Genomic DNA, 26,755 nt, shown 5'->3' on the forward strand with positions numbered 1-26,755 from the left:
AGACCATGTAGGCTTTTCTTGGGGTTCCTCATCATATCTCAAAATACCAGGAAAGTCCACATTCAACATACTGAGTCCATCCCAACATGCTGGTAATATTGGGCATTTCTGCATTTTATACAAATCTGGCAGAAACAAGTATTTCCTTAAAAATATAATGGATTAGAAAATCATATAGGGTTTGTTTGTTTTGAGGGAGGGAGATTCCTAAGATACCAGGAATCTGTACTGCCAACATTCTGGTCGTGCCAATTGTGTTGGAGGAAATGTGAAGAAGTCTTGCATTTTATAGAAATCTGGCAGCAAACATTTCTTTAAAATATAACCTGTAGATTTTTATTGGCATTCTTAACCACATCCTAACGGACACAGCCGTGCCTGTAATGGAGCTTCCGTTCCAGCCGATGAGTGAAAGTGCTGAATACCTAAGACCGCTCGGAGAACTTTTGTCTAGTGCACACACATGGTTTCCACTCTGCCCATGAAGACTAGGGAGTTGCTTTCCTTCTGTTTAAGTTATTTATTAAATGTACAAACTGCCTTGCCACTTCATCAAGCACCCAAGACAACAGATCAAATATTCTTACATGCATCAGCCACATGCCGTGACATTGGATGGCCTTTGTGGATGCCATCGAAATTTGCACCTCAAAGACCAAGGAAAAGTGTGGGTCCGTGGCAGGCAAGCTATAAGCAAGCACAATTTGAACTCAGGTGTCCCCAGTCCATACCCAGCACTCTAACCACCACACCACACTGTTTATAGTCTGCCCCTCCAGTATACTACTGCTTAGGGAGACTCACAAAATCAGAAGGGGGAAAGCAGATACAATATAAAAACAACATAAAACTAATCAAATTAATAGAATCAGCTACAAACAAGACTCAATTCAAACCAGGTTTAAAATTACAAATTCAAAAGTTAAAAGCCACCAGATATACAATGCAGACAAAATGTTGATGTTCTCAAAGTGGTTTACATAAAATAAGATAATTCCCTGTCACCAATGAGTTCACAGTCTGAGAAATACAAGGAAGACCTCAGCAACAGCCACTGGAGGGATGCTGTGCTGGGGCTGGATAGGGCCAGTTGCTCTCCTCCTGCCAAATAAATAAGAGAATAACCACTTTGAAAGGTGGCTCTCTGCCTTCTCCATAGGGGACAATTATCAACACCATTGTCACCACAGAGGATGATAACTCCAATTATCAGGAATATACGCCACTCCCTCCCCATCACCTGTTGGCTTTAATTTCTTGGAAGCAAATTAATTGTACTGTAAATTTTCAGTGATTTTTAAAATCATGACAATTCTCTTGCAATGACTTACATCATCTCATCTAACTGTAGCAGCAAATTGTACAATCTTGATAGATGGTTTCTTCTGAATTTAGTCAATAAAGACTTTTCCCAACCTCTCTGTCATCTGAACTGTCTTCTTCCTTAAGATTTATTTTATTTATTTTCATTTTTTACATTTATATCCCACTCTTCCTCGAAGGAGCCCAGAGTGGTGTACTACATACTTATGTTTCTCCTCACAACAACCCTGTAAAATAGGTTAGGCTGAGAGAGAAGTGACTGGCCCAGAGTCACCCAGCAAGTCTCATGGCTGAATGGGGATTTGAACTCGGGTCTCCCCGGTCCTAGTCCAGCACTCTAACCACTACACACTGGCTCTCAATTTTCAAATTTAGTATCTGAAGAGTGCCTTGTTTGTAAATATTGGGGGGAAAGGGCAGTTTAAAGGGCTTTATATATAGTAATGTTGCAGTTTTCAGTCATAACTATACACCTTCCAACTTCTAATTATTTTTATTTATCTAGCGCTTTCTGCATACATGGCACTTGACAAAGAATGGTAGGACAGGTCTCTGCCCTGGGAAGCATACAATCTGGTTATCAACAGACAGGAGCTACTTTTGTCTTTCCCATGGTATGTCTTTCCCTTCTGGGCCAAGAAGAAATCACCATCCTAGGAGAGGACCTGAGCTCCTTTGCATTATAAAGGACAGCAGGAAAAGTTTGGGAAAGAGCAGGGGTAGGCAAATTTGGCCCTCCAGCTGTTGTTGAACTACAACTCCCATCATCCCCAGCCACATTACTCAAACTGAACTCTACACGGATTGTGTTAAAAGTACTGCGAGGAAAGATGTCGACATTGATGGTCGTCAATGGATAGGAAGAGGCTCCGAAGGGAACGAGGCATTTGGGGGATGTAGCAGCAACGGAAAATATTTCTGAAGTACTAGAGACGTGTTTTAATACAGCTAGACGCACAAAATGTACGCAGCCAGACAAGTGCTCTGTTGATCCTGGTTCTTTTTATCTTTTTCTTTGCCAACTATGTTTGATGGACTTGTGTCAAAACTCTCTTTCTAAGAAGAAGTCATTGAGGTCATTCACACAATCAAAAACTGTGTTCTACCCAGGTTTGGGAGCTGTGTGTGCTTCTAGTTTTCAGCTGTGTGGAAGCAAGGGAGGAGGGAAACCTGGGTAGATGTGATTGTGTGGAAGCAAGGTAGGAGGGAAACCTGGGTAGACGTGATTGTGTGGAAACAAGGTAGGAGGGAAACCTGGGTAGACGTGATTGTGTGGAAGCAAGGTAGGAGGGAAACCTGGGTAGATGTGATTCTGCCGAAGCAAGGTAGGAGAGAAACCTGGGTAAAAGTGATTCTGCCGAAGCAAGGTAGGAGGGAAACCTGGGTAGACATGATTGTGTGGAAGGGAGAAAGGAAACCTGGGATTATGTGGAAGGGAGAAAGGAAACCTCCTACCTTGCTTCCACACAATCACTTCTGCTCGGGTTTTCCTCCTCCCTTGCTTCCATGCAGAAGTTCCAAGGTTCAGTCCCCGACAGCATCTCCAGGTAGGGCTGGGAAAGACTCCTGCCTGAAACCTTGGAGACCTGCTGCCAGTCCATGCAGACAACCCTGAGCTAGATGGACCAAGGGCCTGACTCAGTGTAAGACAGCTTCCTTGGTCTCTATGATCCTCACAGAAGGGGCTGTGTCAGCCAGAAAACAAGCGCCTCGACCAGCACACCCTCCACCGAGGAAGGCAGGACCCAAGGAATGCGTGTGTACAGTTCATCCGAAGGGTTCCAAGGATTCAAAGATCTGTATGGGAGCCAGGCCAGAGCATGGCAGGACAGGATGCAGGACAGTTTGGGAAGCAGCCACATCAGTTATTAAATAAGGAGTCAATGCCGTTGGATTTGCTCCCTTTGAAGAGCTGGACGGGCTCCCTTGGGATACGAGGGCCCAAGACTGGGGAAGATCCCCGCAAGCAACTCAGCGGTCCTTCTCAACACCCCCACCCCCGGCCCGTGGAAATGGGCGCAGAGGTCAGTCTTAGCGGATGCCACAGTCCCCTTCCCCGCCCTGCAGCTTCTCCAGCTCCACAGAGCGCACCAGCTCCTGCACAAACTTCATCTCGGTGGCCATCTGCTTGGCCAGGGCCTCGTAGCGGTTCTCCAGCTTCCGGTAGCGGCGCTTCAGCCCATTGGCCGCCAGCAGGGCGCCCTTGGCCTCCTCCTGGGTCTGCCGCTTGAGGGCCTCCGTCCTGGTCAGGTCCTGCCGGATCTGGCGGAGGTCCTGGCTGATGGCCTCGTTCTCCTCTTTGTACCACGACTCCTTCTCCTCGTAGATGGAGCGCAGGGCCTCGATGTCCTCGCGGAAGGACTTCTTGCTGTGCTCCAGCTCGCGCAGGCTCTCCTCGGCTGCCGCCACCTCCTCCATCACCTTGGAGAAGCGCTCGAAGTTGATGTAGGTGTTGTTGGGCGGCATGCTGGAGTGGGACTTGATGGTGTACTCCTTCAGCCGGGTCGTCTTGAGACGACGACGCTCGGGCTTCTTGCTGTTGTCCTCGTTGCGGACGTTGCGCCTTTTGATCACCTGCAAGGAGAAGGAAGAGGAAGGGTTTCAGGACAACGGCGACACTCTTCTTTCATTCCCATCCTGCCTCCTGGTTTCCTCGGCCAGCGCCTTTCACTAGCTTGGATGGCTTTAAAAGGGGCATAGACACACTGGGATTCAGAGGCAGGATGCCTCTGAATCCCAGTTGCAGAGGAGCAACAACAGGAGAGAGGGCATGCTCTCTGCTCTTGCCTGTGGACTTCTCAGAGGCATCTGGTGGGCCACTGTGGGAAATAGGATGCTGGTCTAGATAGGCTTCCTTGGGCCTGATCCAGCAGGGCTCTTCTTATGTTAAAACCTTCTTCTGAGGAATTCTGGGATACCCTGAAAGATTATAAGGGCCTCCTCAATGAGAAGAAGAGCTTTAATACTCTTAATGTTGAGTTTAAAATGATTTTAATGTTTAAATGAGTTTAATGTTAATGATTTTAATTGTAAGCCATCCAGAGACGCAAGTTTTGGTAGAGAGAGAGAGAGAGAGAGAGAGAGAGAGAGAGAGAGAGAGAGAGAGAGAGAGAGAGAGAGAAAGAGAGAGAAGAAAGAGAGAAAGAAAGAAAGAAAGAAAGAAAGAAAGAAAGAAAGAAAGAAAGAAAGAAAGAAAGAAAGAAAGAAAGAAAGAAAGACATGAGACAACACAAAGCTAGGCAGGAATTGGCAAGACAATTATACTGCCAAGAGCCAGGGCTTTTTTCTTTCTTTTTTTAGTGTGCAATCAGACACAAAATGTGCCGCTCCCTCACAAAAATGTGCAGATCTCAAGAACATTTGTGCACTCCAAAAATCCAAGCCATGCACAAGTTGGACTATGTCAGATGACGTCAAAAGTGTCTGCAAACAATGAGAAAAGACAAACGGGTCTTCTAGAATCCAAACCCAGATCGAGCGCCTCCATTTCTCCTCCCACTGCCAAAGATGCTTCCCAAGGACTCCACTGCTACTCTCCACAGAGCCTTCCCCAAGGAACAGAACATTCTTCTGCAATCGTGCTGTCCATTTCTCAATGCTGAGGGTTTTCTCCCACTCCGTTTAGCCTTCTCAATGCCATTAAATGTGACTCTTTCCAGGGCAACAGTGTGCGCGCACAGGCAAGGAAAATGCACGGGGATGTGTGTATGTGCTATAGCCACGGCATGTAGAGTACATGCATGGATTATACTTGCATACCACCGTGCGGTTCTGAATGTTCCTTTTTTAAATGCCCAGCCAAGAGTTCCAGATACTTCGACTGCCCCACCCTCTGACACCAGCACAAACTGCCCTCAAGGAAATAGGATTTTCAACCATGAGAGTGCCTTCAAAGGTTGGCGCTTTTACCTTGATCCATGGGTGCTCCAAACTTTGCTCAATCGTCATTCGTTTCCTGAAATGTCAGAAGCAGCAACCATCAGCGCCAATTACTACAGATCCTCCTTCCAAGCAGAGACCACAGGCCAGGGTCACCACCCCACGGCACGTGGGCCTGAGTGAGCCCCATTGAGACGGGCTATCGTGCCTTTGTGCATCTGTCAATCGTTTCAGTGGGGCTTGCGCAAAGGAGCTCCCCAGCGGGTTGTGGCCCAGATGGTCTCCTCTACGATACCTTTAGAGGCAACCTGGCTTCCAATCCCAGCTGCCACAATCTCAGCTGAAAGAAACCTCATGGCCACCACAACCCAGCTCTTAATGGGCTTCCTTGAGTGGAGGTGTTCCAAATTAAGTCCCCAACTTTGCAAAAATAAAGCAGTCCCCACCAGGACCGTATGCACTCTCCCCTTCATTATAAGAGGATTTTGCACTTAGAAGCTGCATATTGTGGCCTGGATATATAATTATTAAACAGGTCTGGGTATGTATGTTCATACTGCAGAATTTATTCTGCTTTTTTGCTAGCAGCTAGGAAAGGCCAGAAGGGGCATACGAAGTCCTGAATGAATGCTGACCAAAGTGGCAACAGGAAGCAAAACCTCGGCCTCAGGTCTCCCATGTTTGATCTTCCGGTTCTCCAGTCCAACAAAGAGTTCTGTGCAGCTCCAAAGCTTGCATCTGTCACTTTGGACAGTGGCTGGTTCAACACCAGAAATGCTTGCCACATTAGCCCCATTCACGGGTTATGTTCAACACGCATATGAGTGTACAGCATACACAGATACAGATCTGTACACAGATACAGTTAGTCACACATTATGTTGAACATAACAGGCACAACAGTCTACGTCCTATCTGTACTATGCATTTGAGGGGCCTGTACCCAGCTTCACTTTTAAAATTTATGAGCGTACAGACATTAGCCTTGATTGCTCAGTAGAACCTCCAGGAACAGAGGCAGCCAACCTGTAAATAACCAGATGCTGGAGAGAAACAGGGGAAGGCATCACCTTCGTGCCATGTTATGAACTTCCCAGCTGACAGCTGTTAGAAGCAGATTACTGAGGTCAATGGGTCCTTGGTCTAACCCAATAGGAAAGCCCTTCTTATTCCAACTCGTCTCCCAGGCTGGATAAAGCTGAAGAAGGACTCCAGCACACCGCTACAACTTGAAAGGATGGCTTGCTGTGCAAGAGCTCAGCTGCGCCCCAGCTGTGCAAGAGCTCAGCTGCGCCCCAGCAACTCCACATCAGCTAACCCTTCCGAGAATGATACCGTGAACACTCAGCCCCTTCCACCCAGCACCCAACTCTCGTACTTGGGATCCTTGACAAGCAGGCGCCGAATGAAGTCCTTGGCCAGCTCGCTGGTGTTGCTGAAGTATTCCTCGTCGAAGTCGTAATTCACAGCAGAGATGTTGGTCAGAGTCTCCTGCTTCGTCTCGCCGAGGAACGGCGACGCACCACTCAAGCTGTGGGTCAAAGGGTAGCAAAGCCAGCAATGTTAGGGCTCACCCCACACCACTCAGGCACCCAGATGGCCTCCCAGCCCACTCTTACAATCCAGTTCCCAGGGGCTTCGTGATCCACCCACATGGGGCAAAATTAGAACCATGGCTGACGCACATTTGGGCTGTTGGTCTGTGTGGGAGATCAGCTAGCCTGTGGCTTATGGGGCCAAGTCTCTCAGATTCCAGCCTGGACCCCAGACTCCATCTTAGGGTGCATCAGCAACTGGCTCCAAAAAAGGCTGCTGCTCCGACATCTCCACCTCCATTGGCTTTAATATGCCCAGAAACAGAGATTCGCAAACTTTTTCTCATGAGCCGCTTGGAAATTGCCTGGGGTCTCAGCAAACCACTTAATAACTTTTGTTCAATAAATCAAACCACCTAGCTCATATGAAGTCTTTTAAGAAGTCAACTGCATGGTGAGTTAGAGATATTCTGCAATCACAGGAACCGAACAGGAACCTTTCAACTAGGGATGTGCTCGAAACGCAATTCGAGTTCCGAATCGGGGCACAGTCCCCGCACCTTTAACAGGGAAGAGAGCAGGTCCATACCAGCTCCTCCTCATCTACTCACCATCACAGGAAGTTCAACGGCACTCCCCCCAGTTAAGATTGCACGCCAGCGGGGCATCTCCCAGCTGGCATCGCGCAAGGGCAGCTGGGAGACACCCCCGCCAGTGTGCAATCTTAGCTGGGGGGAGCACTGCTGAACTTCCTGTGGCGGTGAGCAAAGGAGGAGCAGGTACGGACCTGCTCTCCTCCCTGTTAAAGGTGTGGGGACTGTTCCGTGATTCGGAGCTCGAATCGCGTTTCGAGCACATTCCTACTTCCAACCTCTGCTAACTGGGCAAAGGCCAACAGGCCTTTCTGAAATGGTGGCTCTCTTCTATTTATCAGGGAGAAGAGCATATCTCTAGGGACGGTTGCTGGTGTTTCCCTTGTGTTTCTTTTTGGACTGAGAGTCCCTTTGGGCAGGGATCCACAAATTCAGGCTCAGCTCACTAGCAAGCCATTATTTGTGGTCACCACCAGTCCTCTCTTTCCCCCTCAGATCCTTTTCTGGCATGGAAGCAGAGTGGCTTGGGAGAGGAGCGGGTCTGTTCTCATTTGCACTGGGATATGAAGAAGGTAAGAAGCAGTGAGAGCCTTCTCCAAATACTCAGAAGGATTTCTGCTGTTGCTTACCTTCTCCAAAAAGGCAGTGGAAATGGGACCTCCGGGGAGGAGATCTGTGTGGTGCTGCTGGGTGACCTGCTCGCCAGAAGGCTGGAGGCACTTGCCACTGACGAGCTGGCAAGTGAATTCGTAGATACCCATCTTTAGGACAGGTAAACCATTTTTTTTCATCCCTTCTGCTATACAGACTGCTTTGTGATCTTTTTAATGCAAAGCAGTACATAGTCTCAACACACTGTAGCCATGGCCTCATATCTGCACTCCAAACTCCCCCACCCGCTGACTGGTCTTTCCTATTTCTGGCTCCCTGAAACCTTGCCAGTCATTGGCACTGGATCCTGCAGCCGTATGCAGGTACTAAGCACCTGGTGGGGGAGAAACCCTATACCGCCACCACCCGCTCTTCCCCAAGCCCAGAGCCACACTGCTGCCCCACTTGGCAAAGCCTGTTTCTACAAGCCCTGCAATACATAGTTTATTCTTAATATACTCACAGGATATATGTGATGACTCCAATGCTCCTGGGTGGGGGGGTGGGGAATTAAAAAAAAGAGGAACATATCAAGATTCTAACATCAATTGTCTGTATAGATAAAGAAAGTGCTGTAGCAGTATTCACAGGTTATGTTCAACACCCGTACAAGTGTACCACATTCACAGGTACAGATCTGTATGCAGGTATAGTGTTTCACACGTTACGCTGAATACAGGTACAGCAGTACACTTCCTATTTGCAACGTGCATTTGAGGGTCCTGTATTTAAAAATGAATGCAGATACAGTCATTTGCACAAAAACATGTGCCTGTGTGCAGATATCTGTACACTCCTGCAACATGCTGCCTGAATAGTGCTCGTATGGCTATGCTGAACTGCAGTGGGTTCCCCTGCCCCGCAGAGTGGATTTCAGCTAGGGTTTCCCCTAGCCCAGCTGCTGATAATTTCTGAGAACTGAAGTTAACCATTCATGGGTTACTTGAATGTAAGGTTGCCATATTCAAGCTTCCCAAATCCAGGTGACCTAATTTGCATATTATGCAAATTCCACAGCACCTAATTTGCATTTTATTTATTTGACAGATTTGTTTACTTTTCCCTCCTTTTCTGCCTTCCCCTGTGATCAGATCCAGAGTAAAATTTGTTGCACACTTGAAATGCGTGTAAATCCGAGTGGAATTTAGCATCCGGGTGGAGAATCCAAAATCTGGGGGCTACCTTAAATTCCAGGGGACATGGCAGGGCTACTTGAATGTTCCCTATGCTGGTTGGAGATGAACTGGCCTGGTTGGAGGCCTTGCCCAAGAGCAACTGACAGACTACTGCTGCTTAATACAGGCACTACCTGCTCCTCATTGGCTGTCCTACATCACATGCAGGAGAAGGCCAGATACTAGCTTAATTGGCCGTCCCAAATCACATGCCAGGGGAGGCAAGATGGCGGCCCCCTGTGTCTGTCTATGGACAACCCTGGGAACACAACCCTGCCCTCTGCAAGTACGGCAGCAGGGAGTGGCACAGTGTTCTCTGGAATCAACCTCACCCCTCTTTAAAAATTTTAATTTTGTGGTGAATAATTTTTTGTGGTGAATAATTTTAATTTTGTGGTGAATTTTAATTTTGTGGTGTTATTTCAGTCTGAAATAAAAAATTAGGAAAACATTACAATAATGTGTCCCTTCTCCCTGCCTGTCCCCATCCAGAGGTCCAGGTGTGACTGGGCAGTTCTCTCCGCCCACCAGCAGAAAGAGAGATTTGGCTAGCAGGGACCTTCTCTCCCTCCCTGAGAACCACCCTCCCTCAGTGTTTCCTCTAACAGAATTCCCAGATGTTGTTGACTACAGCTTCCAGAATCCCCAGCTGCAATGGCTTTTGCCTGGGGATGCTGGGAGTCATAGTCAACACCATCTGGGAATCCCTATTAGAGGGGACACTGCCCTCTGTTTTGCCATCGGTCACAGGACTGGTCAGCTTTATTACTGAAACTCTGAGTTGTCCAAAGACCAAATTTAGTCAAAGAATTCTTTGCCTCGCATCCTTGACTCTTATAGGTCCCTCGCACTAACCCCCTGCCCTTAACTCTCGCACATGTAATAAGGGGCTCAGTTTTATTATAGCCCAGCTGATGTCACTCACCACATGTCGGCCTCCAGGCCCAGAGGTTCGTAGTTCACTATTTCTGGAGCTGGAGAGGGAAGGGAGGGAGGGAGATTTCAGTGACATCAGACATAAGGCTTGTCCCTTGAGCTGCTCACCGTGCACTTCTAGCATACTAAGATACCCTTTGCATGAGATTAGAGTTGCTCTTTCATTTAAAATAAAAATATTTTTTTCAAGCCACACATACACAAACACAGACTGCTGTGCTTGACACACACATATACAACTTTCTGCTGTGTAAAAAAGGTTGAAGGGGGCACAGTTTGAAATATCACTCAGGGTGAGACCCTCAGCTCTGCCACAGGGAGGTTCTCTATAGCAATCCAGGCTCTGAAGTCCTCCGGAAGGTTAGAGCTAAACCCCCGTCCCCTTTTGGCTTTGAGGTAGACAGGCAGACCTCCCATTCAGGAAGATCTGCAGACAGCTGCTGCCAGCTTGTCTGTTGGCAACGCAGGGTCAGGCTTCTCTACAGTTGCGCCAAAGCGCTGGGAAACACCTCCTGCCAGAGTAAGAGAACTCTTAATACGCACCTGTTTAGCAAGGCCTTTGAGTAATTTTAAGTAGATTTTAAAATGTTTGTATTGCTTTTAATTATCTTAATTTTTTTTTACATTTGACTTTTTTTTTTTTTTTGGTTACACGTTAACATTATGTAAGCTGCCTAAGAGGTTTGCTTTAGGCAGGCTACAAATATCCTAAATAAATAGTAAATAAATTGTTAAGACCTAGCCTATTCTACCATGTTGTCGGCCTGTCCAATGAAAGAGGTGGGGGCTACCTTGCAGTGTGCCCTCTAAGGCATGCGCTCACATGTTTTTGGATGTCTGCTCAGTCAGTTTTAGATCCTGCTCAGGTTGAATCTGGAAGGCCCCACTCTGAATCGCATGTGTGCACACACTGCCTTGATACTGCCGGCCAAAACAAAACTCGTTCCACACAGAGATGGGGGGGGGGGAATTAGAGAGAAGAGAACACGGCTTCCTTGTACTGGTCTTTTTTCCACATTGTTTTTATACAATCTTTAATGTTTATTTATACTTATCTATTCCGTTTATAGACAGCCCCATCCAAGGGATCTGGGCGATGCACAACAAGTTAAAAAAGACATAAAAACAAACACCATTCAAAAAACACTGCTTAAAACAATTAAAAAAACAATAAAAACAATTCAAAACCATTTAAAACCGATTACAATACTAAAAACAATGTAAAAACCTTGGAAGGCCAGGCCAAACAAGTAAGTGATTAGGGCTCTCTTAAAGGCCAACAGTGAGCCTAAAATGTGGATATCTGCCAGGAGTGCATTCCATAGGCCAGGAGCAGCTACAGAGAAGGCCCAAGTCGCCACCTGACGTACTGGTGGTAACTGGAGACGGGCCTCTCCAGATGACCTCAACGTGCGATGGGGATCATACAGAAGAAGGCACTCTCTAAGGTAGCCCAGGCCCAAGCCGTTCAGGTCTTCAAAGGTAATAACCATTTAAAGGTAATAATATTTAAATATAAATATTTAAAAGTAATAATGTTGCTCTGTTTTAAACTGTTGTGAGTGTCTTTGGGAGTTACATTACTAACCCATGGGACAGAAATGCAAAAATAGATCAAATGTTGCTCCTCGAAATTGCACAGTACCTGCAGTGGCGCAAGATAAGAAACTCTACACACACACACACACAGAGGCTTCCCCAAAGAGTCCACTGTCCTTGTAGAATGTCCCTTTCCTTCCCCTGCAAACCCCCCTACCTACAAACTCCGGGGTGCCGAAGATATTTTTGAACTCATTCCCCGCTTCGATCTTGTGAGCGATGCCGAAGTCAATCAGCTTGATCCGAGGGCTGGGCACGTTTTTGTCAAGCAGCATGATGTTTTCAGGCTGGAAGGAGGCAAAAAAGGGAGGCACCTGAGAATATCCATTTCCAGCAGCATAGATGGACCTCGGCCACCAGGGAAGAATCCTTGACAACAGCTCCAGTTCTAGGGTGTCTGTCGTATGTACCAACACTTTCTCTAGTTTGCAATTGTAGGGGGAAACCCATTCAATCCCAGGCTTCTCCAGGTAAGACCTGGAAGACCCTGTCTGAAATCCAGGAGGACCACTGCCAGTCAGAGTGGACAACCCTGAGCTAGATGGACCAAGGGCCTGACTCAACATAAAGCAGCTTCCTAATATGTATGTTCCTATGGGCAAGTTATTCAGAGTGTTGAGAGCCAGCATGCTGTAGTGGTTAGAGTACTGGACTAGGACCAGGAAGACTTGGGTTCAAATCCCAGGTCAGCCATGGAACTCAGTGGGGAACTCTGAGTGAGTCACTTATCTCTCAACCTAACTTACCTCACAGGATTGTTGTAGAAGAAACATAAGGAGGTACAACAATCTTTCCAGGATTGGAAGGCTGGGGCAGCCCTTCAAAAGCAGTTCAGTTAGACATGTAAGGGAAGTTATTTTCCTTTATTGTATTGCTTGAATCTGAGTTCCTGATTAATGAGAATCTTCTCTTTCCTGCAGACAATCATTCTTATTACATACTCTTGTTTTTATTTTAATCTAATAGTAAACCCTTGTTGGTGAAGGTTGCTACTCTTCATTTTGGATCTACCTTAGTCACATTGCCTTTGAAGGCCTAAGACTGCTGAGCCTTTTTGGGGGGAGGGTTTTGCCCCTTTTCCCGCCCCAGGAATCTTATGTGGAAAGAGTGGTTTGTTCCCACATTAAAATAAAGTGTGTGGTAGCAGCCTACTGTGAATCCCATAGAGTCAAGCATTCACCCCAATGAACTCACCCCTCCTACTCTGGCAGGAGATATGACAGATGTTGCCTGAGGATGTTGACAGGCTGCTTGAGACAGATTTTATGACAGACTAGTTAATTTTGGCCCATTGAACAACGGGCCCTAGTAACGGCTCTCCTGTCCCCCCGCTGCCATTCCCCCTCCCTCCCTCATTAAGGGCCAAATCGGCCCAGCCACTTGCCTCCGCAGCTTCCGCCGCCGACCAACCGCCCGCCCACCCAGCTGCCGATACCTCCTTGCTCCCGGAACACGTCCTCCGCTTGATCTGCTGCTCGATTAACAGAAGAAGAGAGGTGCTCGCATGCAGAGCTCCACTCTCTTTAAAGTCTCTTCCCGAACTGGCAGTTTGCGTGGCAAGGACGCAAAGTGCCAGTTCGGGAAGAGACTTTAAAGAGAGTGGAGCTCTGCATGCGAGCACCTCTCTCCTTCTGTTAATCGAGCAGCGGATCAAGCGGAGGACGTGTTCCGGGAGCAAGGAGGTATCGGCAGCTGGGTGGGCGGGCGGTTGGTCGGCGGCGGAAGCTGCAGGGGGAAGTGGCTGGGCCGATTTGGCCCTTAATGGGGGGGGTCAGCTGGGAGGGAGGGTCGGCGGCGTCGGCTGCGGGTGCCTTTTAAAAAATATTTAAGTGGCCTCTGCTCCGCCCCCGGCCTCCGTCTCTTTTGGCCGAGGCAGCGGCTCCGCCGCTGCCTCGCCCAGTTTACCCCAGCGCCGGTTTTCCGGCTTCTTCGGGGCGGCTGCTTCTGGCCGCCCAAGATGGCTGGCGGGTACCGGCGAGCGTGTCTCCCTTGCCCTGTTCTGCGCCTGCGCGAAGCGCAGGCACAGAACAGGGCAGGGAGGCACGGACACCAAGCGTTTTATTAGAGAGGATGCTATAATAATTTTATGACAGATGCCATCATAATTTTATTACAGATGCCATGGACTGTGTCCATGGGTGACGGGAGTGGTGAACGCCTCCCTGAAGCAAGTAATGCTCCCTCTGAAAGACAAAGTCCACAGCTTAGGAGTGCTTCTGGATTCAATACTGTCCTTGGAGGCACAGGTGGCAGAGGTGTGCACAGGTGCTTTTTGCCAGCTATGGCTGGTACGCCAGCCACGACCCTACTTGGAGAAGTCAGACCTGACCTCAGTGACTCAAGCTTTGGCGACTTCCAGATTGGACTACTGCAAGGCACTCTCTGTGGGGCTGCCCTTGAAGACAGTTTGGAAGCTTCAGCTGGTCCAGAATGCTGCTGCAAGGATGCTTGTGGGTGCAAGTTGCTTCATGAGTCTAACAGCCATCCTGCGGCAGCTTCACTGGTTAGCAATCCACTTCTGGACTGGATCCAAGGTGTTGGTCTTGACCTTTAAAGCCCTACATGGCTTGGAGCTGGGGTACCTGTTGGACTGCATTCCCCCATACAAACCTCTCAGGGCCTTCCATTCGGCATCTCAGGCCCTGCTCATGGCCCCACCACTAACCAAAATCCAGTTGGCAGGAACAAGAGACAGCACCTTTTTGGTTGTGGCCCCTCAGCTTTGGAACACGCTCCTAGAAGAGCTTTGCCATGCTCCCCTCCCTCAGTGTTAAAAAAAACCAAATTAGACACATCTTTTTAAAGAGGCTTTTTAATGGTTTATCTGCTATTTTCCTAGTTCTCAGTTTTTAGCTTTTTATTAATCACTTCTAAACTGAACTTTTTAAACAAATGTAATTTTAAATGTGGTTTTAGCTTCATCTTTTGACATGTTTAATTTTTTAAAAAAACTTTATATTGTATCTGTTTTATTAATGCCGTGAGCTGCCTTGAGCAGTAGTGTACTGGAGGGGCGGGGTATACATATTTTAAAAGAAATAAATGGCTGAAGAGGGCTAGAGTTACTTCAGTTTAACAAACCCTTGATGTGCTTTAACTCCCATATGGAAGTCAGTGCAAGAAGGAGATGGATGCGAGGAAATATGTGCACATGAACATCAGATCAGGACTTGCTCTATTAAGCTGCTTCCATCCACCAAAAAGTAAATGCCAACACATAATGCACATCAATTCAATATGTGGCGAGGGGCAGGGGGGGACTCGTAGGGGGGAAAATCTACCACTGTCTACCAAACCATCAAGTGATCACAGGTGCCAAGTGATCACAGGTGCCAACTACTCAGCTCTTTCTACTCCGATTTTGGGGATGGGGCCATAACTCATTGGAAGAGCATCTGCTTTGCATGCAGAAGGTTCTAGATCCAATCCCTAGCAGCATCAAGAGGTAGGGCTGCGAAAGACTCCTGCCTGAAACCTTGGAGAAGCCACTTGCCAGTCAGTGTAGACAAGGGTTTATTAACCTTAGGCCCCCAGATGTTGTTGGACTACAACTCCCAGAATCCCCAAGCAAAAGCCACTGCAGCTGAGGATTCTGGGAGTTGTAGTCCAACAACATCTGGGAGCCCAAGGTTAAGAAACCCTGGTGTTGACGATGCTGAGCTAGATCAACCAATGGTCTGACTCTGTATAAGGCAGTTCCCTATGTCCCTATGGTTCTCACCTTGAGGTCGAAATGGGCAATGCGTTTGGTATGCAGGTAATAGACTCCATCCAGGATCTGCTTGAGGAACTGGGTGGCCTCTTCCTCGGTCAGGGACTCCTTCTCGGCCAGGAAGTCAAAGAGCTCCCCGCCCGAGACCAGCTCCAGGATGAGGACCACGTCTGTTTTGTTCTCAAAGATATCGTGGAGAGTGATGATGTTGGGGTGCTGGATCTCCCGCAGGATGTTCACCTCCCGCTCGATCTCCTCACGGCTCACTCCTCGGCGGCTCGAGGACAGGCGTCGCTTCTTGATGAACTTGGCTGCATATTCCAGGCCGCTCTTCTTCTCTCGGCACTTCCGGACAATGGCAAACTGGCCGCTGGGGGGAGGGGGGAGAGATAGAGAGACTGACACAGCAGCACCTGAATTGTGAGCCTTTCTACTCCAAAGGCTGGGGGAGAGCAGGAAAGCAGTACAGAAAAACCTCGGTATTTCCGGGGGTTCTGTTCCCCACCATTACCTCAGGTAAGGTAACAATGAATACCAAGTAATTAGGTCTATGGCACTGTGGGGGTTGAATTCTTGGAGGCCCAAAAATCACAGACACAACCGGCAAAAATGGGAGGAGGGCACAAAATAAAGTGCCCTACCATAGTTCACAGGCCTTTAGCACACCAGAAATGTCCCCCACAAAGTGCCGAAATCTGCCCCCCCCCCGCCGGGAAATCGTGATTTTCTGAACTTTTCCGGTCAAAATGAGCCACAAAATGGCTCCTAGTCACAAAACAGCAGGCGGAAATGACCTCGGAGGTCATTTCTGTCCACCTCCAACCTGCAGATATGCAAAAATTAACCCTTTTTTGGCCAATTTTTATCGCGTATGCTGAGGTTGGGTGCCAGGTACCCAACCGCGGATACACGAAAGCACGGGTGTCGGGTCCGCGAATGCCAAGGTTTGGCATTACATTGTAGAACTTGAAAAGGTGCAGAAGAGGGCAACCAAGATGATCAGGGGCCTAGAGCACCTTCCTTATGAGGCAAGGCTACAACACCTGGGGCTTTTTAGTTTCGAAAAAAGACGACTGCACAGAGACATGATAGAGGTCTATAAAATCATGCATGGTGTGGAGAAAGTGGATAGAAAGAAATTCTTCTCCTTTTCCCATAACACTAGAACCAGGGGTCATCCCATGAAATTGATTGCCGGGAAATCTAGGACCAACAAACGGTACTTTTTCACACAACGCATAATCAACTTGTGGAATTCTCTGCCACGAGTTGTGACAGCCAACAACCTGGATGGCTTTAAGAGGGGTTTGGATGACTTCATGGAGGTCTATCATCGACTACTAGTCGGAGGGCTGTGGGCCACCTCCAGCCTCAAAGGCAGGATGCCTCTGAGTACCAGTTGCGGTGGAGTAACAGCAGGAGAGAGAGCACGTCCTCCACTCCTGCCTGTGGCTTCCAGAGGCATCTGGTGGGCCTCTGTGCAAAACATGATGCTGGACTAGATGGGCTTCCTTGGGCCTGATCCAGAAGGGCTCTTCTTATGTTCTTATGTTCACTCCCACCCACCCCCAACCCATGGGAATCTTATTTAATTACCTATTGGTGTCTCAGACTCACCAAACATTTGTCCCCCATGATCACAAGCAGGTCCTCAAAACCAACCAGAGTAGGAAGCCTCTGCCTTAAAACAGAACTGGAATTCACCACACCACATTCTTTGGTCGCACAGAATCATGATATGCATAGAGCCCTGCATATAAGTAACCATGGCAGGTAGAATTGGGGTGGGAACCCTCCTGTGTACAAGTGCAGACATCAGGTCTGCGGGGCGGGGGGGGATGTTGAAAGCTGGCTCACCTCACAGCTTAAGACATGACACAGACATTTACAGCTATGGTCACTCTACGTATGGCTATTAGAAAAAGCAAATATAGTAATTAATGAGAGCTCGGTCACAAATTTGCTAGGTCAACTCATTCTCCCCCAGCCTTGGTCTTCAGAATGGAAGAAACAGCAACCTACTAATATCATGTAAGGAATCCTAGAGTTGGAGGTCCCTTGGAGGCCATCTAGTCCAACCCCTGGTTGATTCAGGAATCTCAGAGCTAGAGCAACTCCAACAGATGGCTGTCTACCCTCTGCAGGAAGACCTCCGGTGAGGGAGAGTTCACAGCCCCAAAAGTAACTGGTACCATTGCCAAACTGCTCTTAACGGTTAAGAAGTTGCTCCTAATGTTCACCAAAACCTGCCTTAGGAACACAGGAAGCTCTCTTAAACTGAATCAGATTATTGGTCCATCCAGCTCAGTATTGCTTACACTGACTGGCAGCAGCTCTCCAAGGTTTCACACAAGATTTTTCCCCAGCCCTACCTAGAGATGCTGCCACGGATTGAACCTGAGACCTTCTGCATGCAAGGAAGATGCTATGGACCCATCCCTTCCTGCCTGGAATTCTCTGTTCTTCTTGTATAGAACAACCTCCTGTCTAAAAATGTGTTTCAAGCATTTCATGTACATCCTCCAGTAAACCTTACAACAGCCCTACCAGGTAGGCCAGTATGATCCTTATGATGCAAACTGGAGCGTTGGCTGAGAGCAGTGTGGCTTCCCTGAACAGGTTAGTTTGTGAGGCAATGACTAACAGGGACTTCCCAACTCACACTTAGTCACTGAACTATGCCAGCGGTCAAGGCAAGGACAAAGCTGGACATATGGCCTGTCCCAATCCCTGAGGAGAGGGTAGGCCATACATCTAAACGTGCATTCTCCTCTCAAAATTAAGCTGGCTGCACAGCTTAATGGCAGCTGTACAGTGCTTTAGTACCTACTCCAGTCTGCCTCTCCACACTTTATAAAGAAGGAAATAGTGGCTTTCCAAAAGACTGGGCTACCGTTATCAGAGCCAGCCTGTTCAGAAAGCAATCTTTGGGGCAATTCCAAAGGTAACAGAATCAGGCATGTTATCACTTTCTCAAATACTACCACCGTTGTTTTTATTTATTTATTCTTATTCTTCTTCTTCTTCTTATTATTATTATTATTATTATTATTATTATTATTATTAATTTGATTTCTATACCGCCCTTCCAAAAATGTCTCAGAGAAATAATAAATAAATATTTTTTGTTATATTCAACAAAAGTTTCCAAAGCGGTTTACAAAGAAACAAACAAACAAACAAACAAGAAGGTTCCCTGTCCCCAAAGGGTTCACAGTCTAAAAAGAAACGTAAGGTGGACACCAACAGCAGCCACAGGAGGGATGCTGTGCTGGGGTTGGATAGGACCAGTTGCTCTCCCCCTGCTATATACAAGAGAATCATCACTTTAAGAGGTGCCTCTTTGCTCAGTGAGCAGGGTTTTTAATAAATGCAACTACAAGCAAATTCTTGAGTTGATATTCTGTATACTCTCTGGCAAGAAAACAAAAGGCCATATTTTTACAAAAACTTTAAATAATGTAGTTGTCCGAAACACGCAAAATACATTAGTAATGGAATCAGAAGTGATGTCCAAAAATTCTGATTCAGTTACCAACATATTTTTGCTAAAATATTTACACATTAGCAGCAGCTAGAATTTTTTTACTAGATATTGGAAAGTAAAGAACAATCCTCCATTGCTACAATGGGAAGAAAAGTTGTATCATTGTGTCATTATAGAAAAATTAACTGCATTTGTCAGAATCAGAGAGTCAGAGAGCAAAAGCAAAATCAGAGCATCCGAGAGCAAAGACAAAACTGTAACTCATTTGAAAGCATTCAGTGGGCATTCATCCCTCCAATATGGGCAGAAAAAGGCCCATTCTTCCAGAGACAGATCACATGCCTTTTGTATGTTATAGACTGCTATAATTTAATATTAAGCTTTGATAATCTTTGTATGGAAATAAGTATTGGAAAAGCTGACACTAAATCTTACAAAATACACACATGGTTTTGTTATTGTAGGTTCTATATCTTTATGTGATTTACAGTATGTGAAATTTCAACATTTGACTTCTTTTATTTTTTTTTGTAATTTGTTCTAAAAAAATTAATTGACAGGTGGGGGGCGGGGGGAGTCTGAACCAATTCACAAACCACGTCTTCCAAACCAGAACTGCCGGAGAGTTTTAAAATATTGATGGATTGAAACCAAACCCACAGTTTTAATCTACTCTCTAGTTTTGGAGTCCTCCTATACAGGATGGAAAGACAATGAAGAAATCCTTGTTTAAAGCCCCAGCCACTGAGGCATTTGGCTATGGCTGGTTATTTGCATTTTTCAAAGGTGACATCACACCAGCGAGCTGCTGGCTCTCCATATAAGGCTGTCGCTACAAAAGGAGCAAAGCAAAAGCCACTGGGCAGGTTTCAGTTCTGCCACCCATCAGCAAAATTTCACGGCTGGGGAGAGGATGGAGGTTAAGGGAGCAGAGAGGAAAGAGATCTGGAGAGGGAAGGATGGGGGAGGCCACCTTGGCCAAAGGAGAGTCATATTTGCATACAGAGTGGATACCTTGAACCAGGCCCTCAAATTTTAAACATGTGCTCCAGCCCTCTCTCCCTCCTCCACATTCACCAGGGTTTGAATGCAGTTTGCAAAAGCTTAGAAAAAGCCACTGCTCTCAAGGAAAGGAAGCACACAACCCAAGGTGACTAGAATCCCAGAATGGAATCCTTTCAGCTCAGTCTAAAGCAGGCATCTACAAACCCACTTGCCAGTGGTGGGTGCCCCCAGGCCTCTGAGCAGGACACCCAGCACCACACAAATCCCCTCACCAGAGGCCTTGTTTCCTCTGCCGTTTCTGAGAAGGTACGGAACAGCAGGAATCCTTTCTGAGCAAAAGGAGAGGGTTCCCACTGTTTCTCACCATCTCCACGTCCACGTCCTAGTGGAAATGACAAAAGACCCACTTTTCTCCTAAGCCCTCTGCCTGTGTGCCAGAAACAGAGTTGAGGGAGGTGAGCGGATCGGCGGGGACCACAAAATAATGGCTGGCTAGAGAGCCAAGTCTAAATGTGTGGATCTCTGGTCTAAAATATAAATGCACTTGACAGGACTGCAGCCCCTATGAATTAGCACTGCTTCCTTCAGTGGTACTTACTACCAAGTCAATGTGCCTAGGATTGGGCTGTCAAGTGGGAACTAGAAGGACTTTAACACAAAGAGATTTTATATCGCCACAAGAGAGTTCAGTTATACAACATTATTGGACCCTGCAGTCTTGGTTCTTTGATTCTGCATCTGCCACAAAACAGAAGACAGCTGGTCTTTTGGTAGCAAGGATGACTTGTCCCCTTAGCTAAGCAGGGTCTGCCCTGGTTGCATATGAATGGGAGACTAGAAGTGTGAACACTGTAAGATATTCCCCTCAGGGGACGGAGCCACTCTGGGAAGAACATCTAGGTTCTAAGTTCCCTCCCTGGCTTTTCCAAGATAGGGCTGAGAGAGATTCCTGCCTGCAACCTTGGAGAAGCCGCTGTCAGTCTGTGAAGACAAGACTGAGCTAGATAGAACAATGTTCTGACTCAGTATATGGTAGCTTCCTATGTTACTAGAAGTTGCAACACACATGATGTACAGGACAAAAGCGAAATCTGGTTGTCTCTTCGCAGACGCCAGGGACTGCCTTGCAGAGAAGGACTGACAAGAATTACTCAAGACAGGAAATGCATTTGAAACTGATTTAGCAGCTGAGAAATGCATCAAGAATGTTACCACACTTGATGCTCCAGGAAAACCCTTTCTTGTGAAATTTTAGTATGAAATGAGAGTCTGCAAGAGCCCTTCTTCAAGGAATTCTCACAGGGACATAGAAATGAATATATAACCAGAGATCTAACCATTAGTTCAAGCCAGTATGTATGAAAGTTAGCTTCGTATTCGAAACAGTGCACGAGCTGCGGTTCATGCACATCTCTACTTCCTACTCCATGCATAATGTGTCTCTCAACCTCTACAGCAGGGGTATCAAACTGCTCAACAGCTGCAGATGTTGGCCTACAACTCCCATCATCCCTGGCTACTCTTGACCCTTGCTCTAGAGCATCCTGGACTCTCCACAAGCCACTGGGTAAGGGATACTTTTAGCTAAGCTGAACTTTGGCCTCCCTTACACTAGCTGCATAGTTTGTGAATGTTCCACTGCTGACAGCTCTCATCCCTGCCCTGCCCAACTCCAGGAGTTAGAAACATCTATGGACACTCGACATCTCAGCAATTTAGGCTTAGGGACAGCTCACAGACTCTTTTAGCCCAAACACTGACACAGAGATTCTTACAAAGTTCAATAACCAAGAACAATCATGCTGTGGCAAAAGAACAAATATGCTAAGTGGCACAAAATATATCTTGGTTTTAATTCCAAGATACTGACAGATAACCCTTACAGAAAATTGTTTGGAGAGGTGTTGCCCGTACATGTAAAATGCCCAGCAATCTGGAGTTTCAGGGCGGACTTTCACCACCCTCACAGAGGACATGCAATGACAAAGCCCTGGAAGATGCCCAGCTGGCTCACCTGCCCAGCTCCTCCTCCATTTCATAGTGGTCTTCCACATTTTCCTGGCGAAAGGTGGACATGGTCCCTTCCACAGTCTGCTTTGCTCCTCAGGCTCTGGTATTCCTTGCACCAGGATCAGCAACCCAAGACAAGACAGGAGTCAACACTAAAAAAAAGGGGGGGGTGTATAATGGTTCAGTGTTATTGGAATGATAAAAAGGAGACAACTACTGTAAAAGAAGAACACAAAAGAACGTGTTTGCTTTATGCAAATCTTCATAACCCTAACCCTGACTCTACCCTGTACCATGAGACACACACACACATCCCACAACCTTAGAGAGCACCTTCTTCTGCACAACCCCACTGCACGTTAAGGTCATCAGAGGAGGTCTATCTCCAGTTGCCACCGGTACATCTGGTGGCGACCCAGAGGCGGGCCTTCTCTGTAGCTGCTCCTGGGCTGTGGAATGCACTCCCGGCAGAAACCTGTAGCTTGACTTCTTTGCTGGCCTTCAGGAGAGCCCTTCTCTGTTTGGCCTGGCTTTACAGGGTTTTTAAACGGTTTTAAATGTTTTGTTATTGTTTTAAACCATTTTTAATTGTTTTGTAATGATTATTTTTAAATGATGTTGTACACTGCCCAGAGCCATTTGGATGGGGCAGTATATAAATGTAATTAATAAATAACAAACTACTTACACACTTTCAAGGTCTTGGCCTTTCAGGGTCTTTAATTAGTTTTATGTTAACCTGGTTTTCAGGGTTTTAATTGTTTTGATAGTTTAATTGTTTTTTAAGATGTTTTTAAATTGGTGTTTATATTTGTATTCCTGTTTTAATTGTTTTTAATGATTTCTGTTTTTAATTGGAAACCGCCCTGAGCCAGCTCGGAAGGGTGGTATAAAAATCGAATAAATAAACAAACAAATAAATAAGGTATCAAGAAACCCTAACTCAGGGCTGTTCAGCTTCGGCCCTCCTGCAAATGTTGGCCTACATCTCCCATAATCCCTGGCTATTGGCCACTATGGATAGGGATCATGGGAGTTGTCATGCAAAAACAATTGTGGGGGGGGGCTAAATTGAGCGGGCCTGCCCTTCCTTCACATCTTTCCCTGCCTCTAGAGCTCCCATACAAGAAGTCTGTGTGTGAAGAGGGGACTGCAGCTTAGCAGTAGACCATCTGCTTTGCATGCAGAAGGTCCCATGTTCGGTCCCTGGCAGCATCTCCAGGTAGGGCTGGGAAAGACACCTGTCTAAAACTCTGAAGAGCCACTGCCAGTCAGTGTGTAGATAATATTGAGCTAGGTGGGCAAAGGGTCCGATTTGGTGTAAGGCAGTTTCTTATGTCTGTGCGTTCTCTCCCATCACCTCCCCACCATCATCAATTTTATTACAGCCAATGGCCAGCAGAAATAGAAATAACAAACATATCCAATACAACAATACTAAAACACAATAAAACAAAATACAGTCATTCATTAAAAAAATAGTTTAAAAAGCATAAACAGCACCCACAGTTAAGCACTTAATTGAGACCTTAACCTAATGGCAATATAAAAAAATCACCTCCACACTCCATCCTTGCAGAGATTCCCTCCAGTGATCCCTCTAAGAGAGATTCCCAAATGTTGTGGACTACAACTCCCATGATCCCCAAGCAAAAGCCATTGCAGCTGGGGATTCTGGGAGTTGTAGTCCATAACATCTGGGACTCTCTCTTAGAGAGAACACTGATTCCGTCCCCCAAACTCACCCCCATTTCACAGCCCAGACCCACCTCTTTATACCCCCACTATTCCCACCATGTCTAAAAGTAGGAATCAAACTTCGCAGACACAGAGAATGGTTATAATAATAAAAATAAGAAGCCACTGCTGATTCTGTACTCCCTAGCTCCCAGTGAACCCTCCATGCCCACCCAGTTCCCCCATGCCCCCCATTCCAGGCCCACTTTTCTCCTGAACCCCAACACAATCTTTATTTAACATACGTGTGTACCGCCCAAAACTTAAGTCTTGATACTCAAAACTTTTCCTTCAACTTCAAATTTCATCCCTTAAAAGCTGCCCTCCCCCATATGTTTACAGGCTCTGCTCTTGCATACCCCAGATAGATCAGACTCCCACATCTGCTTGCCCCATTTATCTCTTCACAAGCCTCAAACCCTCTTCATACCCCCCATCCCTAACTATCCTCCAGAACCCCAATGTCTACATCCGTTTGAGCCCCAAGCATTCTGCCCCACATGCCATCCCTCAAGGAAACAGCATGCCCCCTGTACCCCACAATTTCTGTCTCTGCCCCCCAAACCTGTCACCAGCCCAAACAAACATGAATCGTCCCCTCTGCTAAGCAGGACCCACCCTGGTTTGCATTTGAATGGAAGACTATATGTGTGAGCACTGTAAGATATTACCATTAGGGGATGTGGCCACTCTGGGAAGAGCATCTGCATGCAGAAGGTTCCAAGTTTCCTCCCAGGCATCTCTAGGCAGGGCTGAGAGAGATATTCCTGCCTGCAACCTTGCAGAAGCTGCTGCCAGTCTGTGTAGACATTACTGAGCTAGATGGACCAATGATCTGATTCAGTATATGGCAGCTTCCTATGTTTCTATGTTCTATTAGTCCAAACCCCTCATCACAGCCCCCAACAACCCAACTCTAGTCTCCCCACACATTCCCCTCCCACATCCACCGCAGCCTGCCACATAACCCCCTCTTTTGAAGCCTCTCCTCCTCCCCAAAACCAAAAGCCTCCTTTGACAACCCCCAAATCCACTCTCCTCCTCCTTCCACAGACCCCCAGCCACCACCCACTAACAGCCCTTCGTAACCCCCAAGTCCCCCGCACAGCCCCACCCCCAAACACAATCCCAGCATCTACACCCTAGCAACTCTCTCTCTCTCTCTCTGGACCCATAGCACTCTCTCCCCACATTTTCACAGCCTCCACCACTCTGACCTGCCATGTCTCAAAACCCGACTCCCACACTCATTGCAAGCCCCCTTCCTTCCAAATAACTCCCACCCACAAATCTCCCCATACATTCACTCCCACACGAACCCCAGCCCCCACAACCTCCCCAGACTTCCCATCTCCCTACAAACGAAAAAGCCCTGTGATATCCCCCCAGTTCCACTCTCCTCCTCCACAGCCCCACAACAACCCAAGAGAACCAGCTCCCACTCACAACCTTTGGTAAGCCCCAAATAATCCGCACAACCTCACCTCGAAATACTGCCTCACCCATCTGACCCCTCCCCAGCCCCATAGCGCTCTGTCCCCCACATTTTCGCAGCCCCCACAACTTTTACTCACAACTCAGCCAGACTCGCTCCCCCACCAGCTCCAGCCCCCTATTTTCCAAGTCCCCTTTCTTGCCTCCCCACTCCTTCCTTTCCCAACCCAAGAACCCCCACCTCAAGTCCCCCTCCACCACAAACCCCCACAGTCCTCTCCAGCCCCAGAGTGCTCTGCCCCACATCCTCAAATGCCTTCACAACCCCCACCCCACAGATTCTCCACAGCAACTCTGATCCTCCCTCCCTTCGCTTTCTTTCTTCCCCGCAGCAACCACAAATACACACCCACCCACCCGCACTTTGGGGACCCCCGCAGCCCCTCTCCCCAACAAACGCGCGCCCCCGACCCACCTTAGGACGGAGCTGCCGCGCGTGCCCGAGGACCCGAGCCGCCCGCATTCCAGCACTGGCCCCAGCTCCTCCCCCATTGGCCCAGACTCCGGGTGACGTCAGTGCCATTCCGCTGCGACAAGGGCCGCTCCCTCCACCCACCCCTGTGATGTCACTGCCCCCGGGTTCTGAGCCTCGCCTTCTGGCGCTGCAAGCAGCAGAGCAAGCCTTGCAGTTCTGCAGAGTTCTTCGTCAGACGTCAGCTGGGTGGCAAGAAAACGGGAGGGGGCAGGATGGCTTTCCACTGGACTGTGCGGCGGGAGGAGCATGCCTCCTCTCCGTCTCCTGGTTGTGTGACTACTTCCCAAGGCATCTAGTGGGCCACTGTGTGAAACTGGGTGCTGGACTAGATAGGCCTCTTCAGATCTTATCCAGGAAGGCTGTTCTTATGTTCCAGTGTCTCAAGGCGGTTTGTGCATAAATTGGACAGCATGCGGGCTGGAGGAGATTCCAAATTAACACACACGACATCACCACTCCTCCTTGAAAGAGAAGGCAGGCGTGGGTAGGACGGTTGCGGTTTAGCTTTTTGGAAGCAGGCATGCCCTCCAGGCACTGGGCAGTACGACCCAATTGGGCTTTAAAAATATAGATTACACAATGCAAAACATACAGTCGTATATAATAGAACAATAGAACAAGTATCGCAAGCAGCTATATCCTTTTCTATGCTCATGTCAGCTCTAATTTCTAATCAAATACACAGCAGCCTCATTTAACAATCTTTCCAGATACTAATGTGATCAGAAGGTGGAGAATGAGCAAAGTTTTCCTGATTTGTAAATAAAATAAAACCAGACCATGTAGTTTACAAAAACAACAATGGGATTGGCCTGATCCAATTGAAGTTGAATTGTATGGGTCAGTTTTTCTGATATAGCTATGTCCCACATGTGCTGATACCAAATATCTAGGGTCATCGTTTTATTTTTACAGTGTTGTGCAATAGACGGCAGCTGTTAACATAAATACTCTCAATTCCTTAGATGGGAATTGGGCTTCTTTTGGAATCCCTTGTAGCTCCTAGAGACCATCATGTCCAATTTGGCTTCCATGGACTTTGCCAGATTGGCTTTTTAAAAGCCAAATTTTAGGTTACGGCCCATTTGACCCACGAGTATACCCCTTAGGTTCTGGCAACAAATTCTACCTAGTCCTGGGGTCA

The 26,755-nt window shown here is 47.4% G+C and overlaps 1 protein-coding gene across 2 annotated transcripts; it reads right to left on the bottom strand.

Moving 5' to 3' along the window:
• Positions 1-496: 496 nt before the first annotated feature.
• On the bottom strand, positions 497-25,747 carry DAPK3 (death associated protein kinase 3). Of its 2 annotated transcripts, XM_053299019.1 has the most exons (10): positions 25,552-25,747; positions 24,314-24,460; positions 21,910-22,057; positions 15,413-15,773; positions 11,849-11,978; positions 10,082-10,130; positions 8,445-8,471; positions 6,581-6,733; positions 5,233-5,278; positions 497-3,897 (listed from the first exon to the last, which is right to left on the bottom strand). In XM_053299019.1, the coding sequence occupies exons 3-10, from the start codon at positions 21,969-21,971 to the stop codon at positions 3,355-3,357; spliced, it is 1,371 nt and encodes a 456-aa protein (XP_053154994.1). In that variant the 5' UTR covers positions 21,972-22,057; positions 24,314-24,460; positions 25,552-25,747; the 3' UTR covers positions 497-3,354. The 2 variants fall into 2 exon arrangements, with proteins under 2 accessions (XP_053154994.1, XP_053154993.1); XM_053299018.1 differs by lacking the exon at positions 24,314-24,460 and having other exon boundaries at positions 25,552-25,746.
• Positions 25,748-26,755: the final 1,008 nt, after the last annotated feature.

The sequence above is a fragment of the Hemicordylus capensis genome, chromosome 2 (assembly GCF_027244095.1).
Source record: "Hemicordylus capensis ecotype Gifberg chromosome 2, rHemCap1.1.pri, whole genome shotgun sequence".
NCBI lineage: Eukaryota > Metazoa > Chordata > Lepidosauria > Squamata > Cordylidae > Hemicordylus > Hemicordylus capensis.